This window comes from Dipodomys merriami, unplaced genomic scaffold (assembly GCF_024711535.1).
Source record: "Dipodomys merriami isolate MVZ:Mamm:240054 unplaced genomic scaffold, mDipMer1.0.p SCAF_16, whole genome shotgun sequence".
In the NCBI taxonomy this organism is placed as follows: domain Eukaryota; kingdom Metazoa; phylum Chordata; class Mammalia; order Rodentia; family Heteromyidae; genus Dipodomys; species Dipodomys merriami.
Genome location: NW_027202937.1, coordinates 34,987,671 through 34,999,680, shown reverse-complemented (window position 1 = coordinate 34,999,680; position 12,010 = coordinate 34,987,671). Strand labels below are relative to the sequence as shown.

Genomic DNA, 12,010 nt, shown 5'->3' with positions numbered 1-12,010 from the left:
GCCTATGAGAACCCAGGGCTCAGAAACCTCACTCTGGCTACCGAAAGCCGGACACTCGTACCTGAGCCGAGAAGTGGACGGGCGGGGCAGCCACACATGCGCACACTCTCACACTCACAGACACTCGCACACTCCACCCGCGCGCGCGCTCCCCATTGGTGAGAGAAGAGGGTGGGGCCATTCAGACCCAAAACAAACAACCTGGGCTGAGCGAGCCCGTGGCCGCGCAGCCGCGTGGTCTCCACCCCGGTGCGCGCCCGTGAGGGAGCCTCGGCTATACCTTGGCCACCTCGTTCTCCCACCCCCTGGAGGTCTTTGCCCAGGCCCCGCCCCGTGGGCCGCCGCCGGGTTATATTGGGCCAGGCTGAAGGTGGAGGCGAGATAGCTGCGGCTGGCCAGCGCGGACATGCTGTCCCGGAGGCCGGGGGCGGGAACGCGGCTGCGGGCGCAGCAGCCTCGAGGACTCGGCTCTACCAGCGCTCGAGGCTGAAGGTTCTTGCTCCTCTCCAAAGGTGGCTTACACACCATCCCGTATCTTCTCCCTGCCCTGAGGACGCCTTCCAGAGAAGAACCTTTTCCAGGACTTAAGGATACGCAGGCTTCTTCCAGCAAGAATTCATCAGCCCGACCCGCCCGGGCTCAAAGGGAGAACCGCAGCCCTCACGCATTCACTCCAAAGTCTGTAATCCTCGGGCTAAAGACAGCACCCACCCGATTACTTCTCCGCCCTTCTTAGTTTACCCAACACTCACAACCCCTCCCAAGGTAAATTCCGCGGAGGACTCTACGAAAAGAGAGACCAAGAAGAGAGAAGTCTTGGGCGGGAGGCCTGGGCTCCCGTTGCGTGACCGCCACTTCCGACCCGGCACTGGCTCCCCGAGACTGCGCGAAGGAAAGGGTACTACGCCGAGCGGAGATCGGGTGCGCGGCATGAAGTTGGAAGTGTTCGTGCCCCGCGCGACCCACGGGGACAAGCCGGGCAGTGACCTGGAGGGCGCCGGCGGCAGCGACGCTCCCTCCCCGCTATCGGTGACAGGCGACGACTCCCTGGGCTCGGACGGGGACTGTGCAGCCAACAGCCCGGCGAACGGTGACGCCGGGGATCCAGCGAGCCGTAGCTGCGAGCCGAGCGCCAGCGGCGGGCCAGGCGCTCAGGACGACAGCCCCCCAGATTCGGAGGGACGAACCGAAGTCAGCGCGGCGGGACGGGGCTGTGGGGACGCAGGGGGCGGTGAGGGCGCGCGCAGCAAGCCGTATACCAGGCGGCCCAAGCCCCCGTACTCGTACATTGCACTCATCGCCATGGCCATCCGCGACTCGGCGGGCGGGCGCCTGACTCTAGCCGAGATCAACGAGTACCTCATGGGCAAATTCCCCTTTTTCCGCGGCAGCTACACAGGCTGGCGCAACTCGGTGCGCCACAACCTCTCTCTCAACGACTGCTTCGTCAAGGTGTTGCGCGACCCCTCTCGGCCCTGGGGCAAGGACAATTACTGGATGCTTAACCCTAACAGCGAGTACACCTTCGCCGACGGGGTATTTCGTCGCCGCCGCAAGCGCCTCAGCCACCGGGCAGCGGTCCCCACTCCCGGGCTGAGGCCGGAGGAGGCCCCGGCTGGTCCCGCCGCGCCCCAGACGTCCGCGCCCGTCGTCCCGGCTTCTCCGCGCGCACACTCGCCGGTCCGCCAGGAGGAGCGAGTTAGCCCCGCTGGCAAGTTCTCCAGCTCCTTCGCCATCGACAGTATCCTCAGCAAGCCCTTCCGCAGCCGCCGCGACATGGACGCAGACCACGGAGTGCAGGTCTTACAGCTGCCCTGGGGCGCCGCACCGTGCGCGCCGCTGCCGGCATACCCCGCACTCCTCCCCGCTGCGCCTGGAAGGGCCCTATTCCCGCTGTGTGCATACGGCGGGGCCGATCCTGCGCTTCTGGGTGCGCGGGGGACCGAGGTGCAGCCCGCGCCGCCGCCGCCCGCGCCGCATCTTCTACTCGCGCCCCTCTCAATCGCTGCCCCAGCCAAGCAGTTCCGCGGTCCCGCAGCCGCCCCCGGCGCGCACCTGTACTGCCCCCTGCGGCTGCCCGCCACCCTGCACGCGGCCTCGGCTTGCAGCCCGGGTCCGCACCTGCCCTACCCAGAGGAGAGGCTTCTGGCGTGAGTCCAGCGCTGAACCCAACAGGGTGGGCGCCTGGGCGCCGCGGTGGGGGCAGGGAACGAAGGCTGGAGGACTGTGCACTTTTAATAGAGAGAAAAAGTTTTTAAAAACACAAAACCTTCCATCAAACGTGCCTTAAAGCTAAGCGTTTTGATAGCGTATTTTAACTTAATCCAGAATATTTTCCTTTATCATTTATAACTTTACAGAGACCAAAGCAGTTCTTCTTTTCATTCCTTGGCCAACTCTGTCCTCTCCTTCATAAAGACTTTTCTGCCTCCCTTCTTCCCAAACTGCCTATATTCCACCCTTTTTTGTTGCAGCATCTACTGATTAATCTCTCCCCTCCCCTCCCCAAAAGAAACACATCAGGGAAACATTCTATTCGATAAATGATATGACTACTGTTTGGGGTTGAATGACCCTGCTCTTGTACGTATGTGGCATTCACTAATAGACTGTGAGAAGTGTCAGTCTTCGGTTATCTTTGTTAAAGACCAATGCTTCACTGTGCCATAAGAGGGGGGATGTTGTTGGACTTTGTAATTAAATTATTTATATATTTTTGAAACCTGGATTGAAAATGTTGCAGGCAACGGCTACAGCTTTATTAGTGGTTCTTTGACTATGGTCTCCTTGGGCCATGCAATTTCTTTAAAGGAAGAGTTAACATGTTTGTGGCGTGCCAGGACCACTGCCACATGAAAATAAGTGTGATTTTTATTTTTAATATTATTTTGTGTACATAGTCATGTATAAATTTTATGAAACCCAGGCATAGTGTTTATTTTTTTTATAAAATTTGCAGTTGATTTATATGCTTTGTAGTGACAGGTTGGAAGTACAGAAACTTTTACACCACTCCCACAATTAGCCCAAATATTGGGAAGCAGCCTTCAGGTTTCTTTACCAAACAAGCCATACAAATGTCCAGAATGGGCCTTTCACAGACAAAATTTCTTAAACAAGAACCCAATTGCCTCTTTAAGTCCTCACTGAAGAGTAACCACAGCAAGTAAGTGCTCATGACTCTCCAAGAATTCTTTAGTAGGCAGGTTGAGGTACTAACAAGCTTATAGTTAAGTAGATATTTTCAATTAAATGATTCTTATTTGGGTTCAAAGAGCTGGAACTTGATCTTGGCGTAAAATTGTGCTAACCACCAAAAATGTCTTCAGGCAGTTTCCACAGCTACATGAATGTCAGTGTTTTTGTCTAAACAAAACCACTCAGCTTTTTAGGAGTGCAAAAGTTCATTTGGGTGTGACCCAATCAGCATTTTGTCTTCTTCATTGCTAGAGGTGGACACCTGCTTCCCAGGACAATTCCCAGGAGTTTATTAATTGCAAAGTTCTAAAAAGTAATGCAAATGGTGAGAAATTTAGACAGGCAACCAAGACCTTCTCCCCTCTCCCCCTACCATCCTTGAGTAAAGCCCATCTTATGATGTGAAGATTGTCTGGTATCTACATCCAATGAAATCAGAAAATTGAATGGAGCTTACTCAAGGAGGTTCCTGTTTGGGTCAGGAATGGAAAAAGAAAGCCCATGCCAAAAACTAACAAGTAACTAGTAGGGAATGATTTGGGTTTTTCTTATTTAGTCGTCATAAAGAGTGATAATAACAGGGTTGAATTATGACAGAAGGTAAACATATGTACCCTCAAGGCTGACAATTAGACAAGAAGATAAAACTGAAACGGATCAGCTGGGAGGGAAGGGACAACGAGTTTATTTGGTGGAGATTACTAGGTTCAACATTTGCTTTCCTTGTAGAAACTACTCGAGGAAAGCTAGAGGGAGCAACTGAAGGCAGCCAGCATCTCTCCAACTGTGTGCCTCACTCCTTAAGAGTGCTGCCTACCTTTGCCTCCTGGTTGTAAAGCCCTGTTTTCATTTCCACATTGATACATGAACAATCTGATTTCTGTCTGGCTGTGTAATTGTTTTGCCTTTTACTTACTAAAATTGCTGCTAGTTCATTTATGGTAAACATAGAAACAGTAATGAGAAAAAAAGAAAAGTGAGTTTTAAAATTAACATTTGTTTTCATCTCCCCTAAAAAATAAAAATATTTCCTTTGTCATGAACACCCCAGAGTCCAGAAAACTGAAATCCTTGTTCTGGTTCTGGTTCTGTCTTTGAAGCAACTGCTAGGGAATTGTCAGTCTCATGAGCCTTTGGCCCAGTTAAGAGTTCCACTACCAGTTCCAACCAGGACTCAAAGGACAGTCACTATCCTGGGCTGGAGGGGTCAGGCAGGGTTCTGGGACTGGGTTGCTTTCTCCACCTCTCCTTCATTCTCCCAGACCTGGAATTTTTGTTTCTCCATGCTATCCAGAGAAGAAAGGAAGCTTAACAACATAGCTCCCATTTCTTCAAGTACTGCAGAAAATTCACAAGTTCAGGAGATTCCAGAACACTGCAGGAAACATCAGTCGTAATCAAGACAGGTCTTAGGAGTCTAGTCCGCTGCTGTCCCGATGTTGGCCCAGGCAGTGTGGGCCTTGCTCTCTCAGCTCACCAAAACCAGCACCTTCCAGCTCCAGCTCCTGGGAGAAAATGCGTTTCTTCACCAGCCTGCCGCAGAGGCCTTGAGGATGCAGCGGCATTGCTCCTAAGACTCCCTCAGCCCATCCTCCCGGCCATGCCTTGCCCTTGTCTTTCCCAAAGCTCCCAGCCCCAGTCCAGAGCTCCTCTCCTGGCCAATGGGGCCGCTGCCCAGCTTTGCAAACACCACATTGCAAAGATACCCCAAGCTGACTCTGAGGTTCTGGAAGAGGGGGATGTGCTGGGCTGCACAGTAGGGGTGTGAGGTCTGTTTGATTTGGGAAACGCCATTTGACACTTGTCTGGTCTGTCTGCAGCCTAGGGCTGCTAGCAAAGGCTCAGTAAGTTGGTTTTGAATGACCTCACCCAATTGTCTCTACCCCCTGTAGGCTGGCAAAGAACCCAGGGTGGACAGAGGAAAATAGAAGAATCAATGCCCGCCTGCCTCACCAAGTCGCCTTACCTTGCCCTCTCCCTCCACAGCTAGGCACCTAGTTGGCTGTTGGTGGAATCTAGGACATTCACTGGGTGGTGACACTTGACCCTCGTTCACTGTGAACAGTCCCTTCAGTCTAAAGCCCTGCTGTTCATTATTATTCTGGTGAACAGGGACAGTTGGGACTGGCCCAAGGGAAGCCCATAATCCAAACTCTGCTACCTGAGCTGAGCCAGGACAAGGAAGAGCTTCAGTGGCCGTGGGTGGCCTCACTCCAGACCCTCAGCTTGGGGATAAGAAGCTTCATCGATGTTATTTCTAGAAATGTGAGTCCGAATCCTGACTCCAGGGTGTGCTATTAGGAAGGAAGAGGAGGAAGCCGGTAGAGGAAGAGGGAAGAAGAGATGGAGAGGAAGATGAGGAAGATAGGGGAGGAAAAAAGGAGTGAGGAGGAAGAAGAAAAGGGTGAAAGAGAAGGAGGAGGAAGAAGAAGGAGAACAAGGTGGTGGAGGAGTTCCCACACGCATCAGTTAAAGATGGTTCTCCCCGGAATCCCCAGTTAATTTGGCTAATTTGGAAGTGCCCCTAAAAAGAACCACTGATACCTAATCTGTCCCACTACTGCAATTTCACCCACTTGACATTTACCTATCTCTGTGAATGTGTGTTCACAGCCAACATGCAAAGCTAAATTTGTGGAATCTGATGAATATACTCAAAAACCCTCTTGCTGGTTAAGGAATTCTAATTTTATACCCAGCAGAAAGGTGATCCACAGACCTGTGGCGACGCTGGGGCTGGAACCCAGAGGTTCCAACTTCCAGTTCCTATTCCTTCCACTAGAACACAAATATCCAGAGAATTCAAATCCAAACACACTTTGGACTGAACTTAGTTGAATTATTCAGGTAATTGTCTCAACCCACTTTTTAAGACAATGGCCAATAAATTTTCAAAACTGCCCCTCACCCAGACTAGTCCTTTTCTAGAGGCAGCCACGTGTAGTGTATTACTGTTTTATCTCACTTCTTCAGAGCAGAGGATGGAGAGCCACATGTGAGCAGAATTCTGCTCAGAAATGAGGGTCTGCTATTTGAATGGTATGCCTCTGGGGACAAGCAATAGGTATTCCTTGCCAAACAATGCTCCTATTTCGTAGCCACACTAGGCCCTAACCAGCAAACTTAGCCTCCTTTCTACATTTAAAAAGAAAGCAATACTTCTTACAATCAAACGCACTTTCTTTTTTAGCTTAAAAAATGAACTCAATGCATCCACATGATTAATAACATTCTTAGGAATGAGGGAACTGAATTGGCATCCAACATCCAAGGGTTTTGCTCCTCAGTATTTAGTATTTCTTTTAATTCTTTTGACCACAACAGCTGAGCTTTGCTTCAGCTCTAGAAATTAGACTCTCATGGGTCTTCTAGTAAATATTTCTTGCTTTCCAACACCATAATATTTCTCTTAAGTAACAGACTTTATAGTTCTCTAATGAGACCATTAACTTTTGTTATGCTTTAACAACATAGTTTGCTAATTCTTAATGTTGTCAACAAATGGCCTTAATAAGTATCTTCCAAAAAGACCAGGATCAGAAACACAACTCTCTCTGGATTTGAGTACCTCTTTCAAATTGGCAGGGTGGGGCTTTATGAGATGCTGGTGATTGTGGGCCTCTGCCCTGTGTCTTTTCAGCATTATTGATGGATGGGTGATTAGAAGCAAATGTGGTTCCTGTCGTGTGCCAACTCATACAGAGACTGGGAAGAGAACTGGATCAACCTTTGTTTCTGGTGAACTACAGCCAAACATAAACACTCACAGAAGACATCATTTCCCAAACCATTCCTGGAGCTCTTTGCTGCTCTTTTCAGGAACTGTTCGATGTTGATGACTTGCTCTACCTGAGCCTTTATCCATTTTTTTCCTTTATCATATCTTCTTGAAATTTGAAATAATGCATGGATCCAATATCTTTGACATATATTTACTGTTTCTGATTGCCAATTTCTTTTGGTGGAGGGAGCGTCAAGTTTGCTAGGCAAGCACTTTTTTTTTTTTAATTGTATTTTATTTTATTTGAGAACATACTGTACAGAGGGGCTACAATTACATGGGCAGGATAATGCATACATTTCTTACCAAGCATTGCAGCCTCCTCCTTTGTTTACCCTTCACTTCCCTTCCCCGCCTCCCCCCTCCCCCCACCCAATTTTACCCCCCTCCCCCCACCCAATTATACCCCCCTCCCCCCCCCCACACCGATATTGTAAAGCCGGTTTTGACATGACATTTTGTACTTTTCATTGTTGCAACAGGTCCACCTGAATCCTTAAATGACTTGTTTGTCCCCATCTCCTCCACATGTTATACTGACATCAAATATAATGAAAGCGGGGGTTACACTGTGGGGGAGGGACATACAAAGCAACAAAGAAATAATCTTATAAATGCGTTAGAAACACATGCATGAAAGAAACGAAAACATTAAAATACATATTTAAGGGTTCATTTTCCTAACATCACATTATCTGACCTTTTCCGCTTGACTCATACCTATACTAGATATTGCAAATAAGGGAAACCATGGGACCTATGCTTCTTTGGGCCTGGCTTACTTCACTTAATATAATTTTTTCCAAACCTTTCCATTTCCTAACAAATGGGGAAATGTCATTCTTTCTGATGGAGGCATAGAATTCCATTGTGTATATATACCACATTTTCTTGATCCATTCATCTACTGAGGGGCTTCTCTGAAGAAGAAAGAAGGATGGCCAATAGACACATGAAGAAATGTTCAACATCCCTAGCCATAAAAGAAATGCAAATCAAAACAACATTGAGATATCACCTCACTCCAGTTAGAACAGCAAAAATCAAGAACTCTAACAACAACAGATGCTGGAGGGGATGTGGACAGAAAGGAACCTTACTTCATTGTTGGTGGGAATGTAAACTTGTTCAACCACTTTGGAAAGCAGTATGGAGGTTCCTCAAAAGACTTCACATAGATCTCCCCTATGATCCAGCAATCCCACTTTTGGGCATTTACCCAAATGTTTACAAACAAGACCACACTAAAGCTACCAGCACAACTATGTTTATTGCAGCATTATTTACCATAGCTAAGACATGGAACCAACCCAGATGCCCCTCAGTAGGCAAGCACTTGAACCACCTGCCTGGCCTTTTTTGCCTTAGTTATTTTTCAAATAGGGTCTTGTGTTTTTCCCAAGGTTGTCCTTGGACAGAAATCCTCCTACTGATGCCTCCTGCATATTTTGCAGCCTATGGCTGGCTCTCCCCATTGTAGTTAAAAGTCTGATGGTACTCAAATCATGAAGTGTCCCATTCATTGGTAGTTTATGCTTGTAATCCTAGTTACACCAGAGGCTGAGTTCTGAAGCTGAGTTTTGAGGATTGCAATTCAAATCCAGCCTGAGCAGAAACGTCTGTTAGACTCTTATCTCTAATTAATAAACAGAAGTGGAATTGTGGCTCAAGTAGTAGAAAACCAAGCAAGAAAGCTAAGCAAGACTATGAAGCCCTGAGTTCAAACTCTAGTATTGGCACACACATACACACACACATACACACACACACACACACACACACACACACACACACACACACACACACATCACAAAATGGTCCACTGAAGAAAAAACTCAGAATGAAAATGCTAAGGAAATCTTCATTGGGATTACAGCTGTGCCTCACACAGCTGTCCATGGATGCGTGTGATGGGTCTCAACAGGACATGGGTTGTATCAGACCATACCATGGAAACTCTCAAGTAATGTCAAGGAGATATACTACTGGATAATTTTTCCCCTGCACTCAATCAACGTAGGATAAAATGTGTAATTCAGAAAAAAGTTTTGTTACATCATTTTTTCAGCTTAGTTTAATTTCTTACAGATATTGCAAGACATGCTAGAAACAATTAGCATATAATAGACATATTAAGTTGTCATTCTGATGCATCACAACATATATTTCTAGTAAATTTATTCTCAAAAACTTAAATTCCTCACTAGAATCCTACCTTTCAGATTAGGTTTAACACATTAACATGCTTATTTCAGAGACAGGGGCAGAGGCTGAAAGGCTATTTTTAGGAGATTTCATTATGAATATAAAGCACTTAGGTAGAAAGCCCACAGACTGGGAGAATATCTTCACTAGCCATACAACGGACAAGGGTCTCATATCTAAAATATACCTGGAACTCAAAAAATTAAATCCCCCAATAACAAATCCTCAAAGAAACAACTGTCCAATAAATAAGTGGGCCTAAGACTTAAAGAGAAACTTCTCTGAAGAGGAAATAAGAATGGCCAATCGACACATGAAGAAATGCTCAACTTCTCTAGCCATAAAAGAAATGCAAATCAAAAGAACATTGAGATACTGCCTCACCCCAGTTAGAATGGCTATAATCAAGAACTCTAATAACAACAGATGCTGGAGGGGATGTGGACAGAAGGGAACCCTACTGCATTGTTGATGGGAGTGTAAACTTGTTCAACCACTTTGGAAAGCAGTATGGAGGTTCCTCAAAAAACACTACACAGAGTTCCCCTATGACCCAGCAATAGTTTGGGCATTTACCCAAATGATCACAAACAAGGCCATACTAAAGCTACCAGCACAAACTATGTTTATTGCAGAATTATTCACCATAGCTAAGATATGGAACCAACCCAGATGCCCTTCAGCAGATGAATGGATCAAGAAAATGTGATATATATATATATATATATATATATATGATACACAATACATATATATATATCACATTTTCTTGATATATATATATGATATACGATACATATACAATGGAATTCTATGCCTCCATCAGAAAGAATGACATCGCCCCATTTGTTAGGAAATTGAAAGACTTGGAAAAAATTGTATTAAGTGAAGTAAGCCAGGTCCAAAGAAACACAAGTCCCATGGTTTCCCTTATTTGCAATAACTAGTATATGTCTAGGACAAGCAGAAAAGGTCAAAAGGTCACATGTACATATGACCATATAAGATGATGTTAAGCAAAATGAATCCCAAGATAGGGACCCCCAAGATAGGTTTTTCTTTCTTGCTAGATAGGGTTTTTTTCTTGCTATTGTTTTTAACATATTTATAATGTACTATGTGATTTTTTTTGCTTCTTTTGTATGTTCTTCACCCACAGTATAACCTCTTTTTTACTGTATTTGATTCTGGGGCCCTGCATCTTGTATACACATTTTTATAATTTGGGGAGGGGAAGGCAAATAACAAAATGCTGAAATAAAGATACAGGTTGACCCATTGTTACAATGAGATGTATAAGACACTATGTTAAAACAAACTTTACAACTTCGGGGGTGGGGGGAGGGAGGAGTTGGGGAGGTGGGAAGAGAAGGATGGTAAAGGAAAAACAAAGGAGGGGGTAACAATGCTCAACAGGAAATGCACTCATTACCTTACTCATGTAACTGTAAAATGTAACAATAAAAAACATATATTAAAAAAAATAAAGCACGTAGGGCTGCTTTCCTGAGTCCCATGGTGGCTCCCTGGCCATGGCACAGCCACGAAACCAAGCAGATCAGATCAGCCTTTCATTTGTTTAATTGAAAGGAACTTCTCAGGATAGTGTTGATAAAATCTAATGCATGTGTGCATATATGTGTGTTTACAAATATAACATGAAAATACTAAATCAATTACACTAAATACTAAACAGGAACTCTGATACAGGATACTAAAGAAAACTGGAAACTAAAGAAAAGTCCAGAAACCAGCCTGAATATTAGCAAATATTATCATTTAATAAAGTATATTCCAAGCTGGGAAATCTGGTTCACACCTGTAATTTCAGCTACTCAGAAGATGGTAGGAGAATCACAGATTAGAAACCACCCAGCCCAGGCAAAGTTAGTGAGACCCTAGTCTCAAAATTGAAAAAGAAACCAAAGGGCTAGAGGCATGTCTCAAATGGTAGAACACTTGCCTAGCAAGCTGGAGACCTTAGATTCAATTCCTAGTAGTATAACAACAGGGAAAACACATTTAACATTTTTTGGGGGGGTCCGGTCATGGGGCCTGAACTCTGGGCCTGGGCTCTGTCCCTCAGCTCTTCAGCTCAAGGCTAGCGCTCTACCACTTGAGCCACAGCGCCACTTCTGGCTTTTTTTCTGTTTGCTTATGTGGTGCTGAGGAATCGAACCCAGGGCCTCATGCATGCAAGGCAAGCGCTGTACCACTGAGCCACCTTCCCAGCCCTGGGAAAACACATTTAGACAAGTTCTGTGGCCTGGGAAATGAATGAATAACAAAACTTACATAATCATCCCTGTAGCTATATCTGCCCTTGTTTGGGAGAGCTGGTATTTGGAGAAGTCCACATTTGTCTCTGCATCCTCTGCTCACAGTGTCCTGACTTCCTTGGTGGAGCACTTGCCCCCCAGGAGTGCAAACTGGGGCAGCCATCCTCTCAAGATAGCCCTCTCTCTAGGATGCAAAACCTGACCCATGGAACTCAAGTATCAAACACAGTTGTGCCTCAACTGAGTGGTCAACAGGTCCTGTTCTGGTGCCTTGCAGCTGCCATGCTTCTCTCCTTTCTGAGAAAATCTTCTTATCAAGTCTACATTTGCTTATAAGGCACAATCTGTCTCTTTTGTTGGAAATTCCTCACTACCTCAGGCAGCTAGCCTAATACAGTAAGAGGAGAGTTTTTACAACTCAGTCTTCTTCAAAACTCATTCTACTCCCATGAATTCCTCTAACATTCTCAGTGCCTCAACTAGGAGGCAAACGGGGACACAGAGTCAGAGGGGAAGTATGAGACAGAAGTTGAGGCTCAGCAGTATA

The 12,010-nt window shown here is 46.1% G+C and overlaps 1 protein-coding gene across 1 annotated transcript; it reads left to right on the top strand.

The window, feature by feature from the left end:
* Positions 1-245: 245 nt before the first annotated feature.
* Positions 246-4,241, top strand: Foxq1 (forkhead box Q1). Its single transcript, XM_070024714.1, has one exon. It carries the CDS (start codon positions 931-933, stop codon positions 2,152-2,154), a length of 1,224 nt encoding a protein of 407 aa, XP_069880815.1. The 5' UTR covers positions 246-930; the 3' UTR covers positions 2,155-4,241.
* The last annotated feature ends 7,769 nt before the right edge of the window (positions 4,242-12,010 follow it).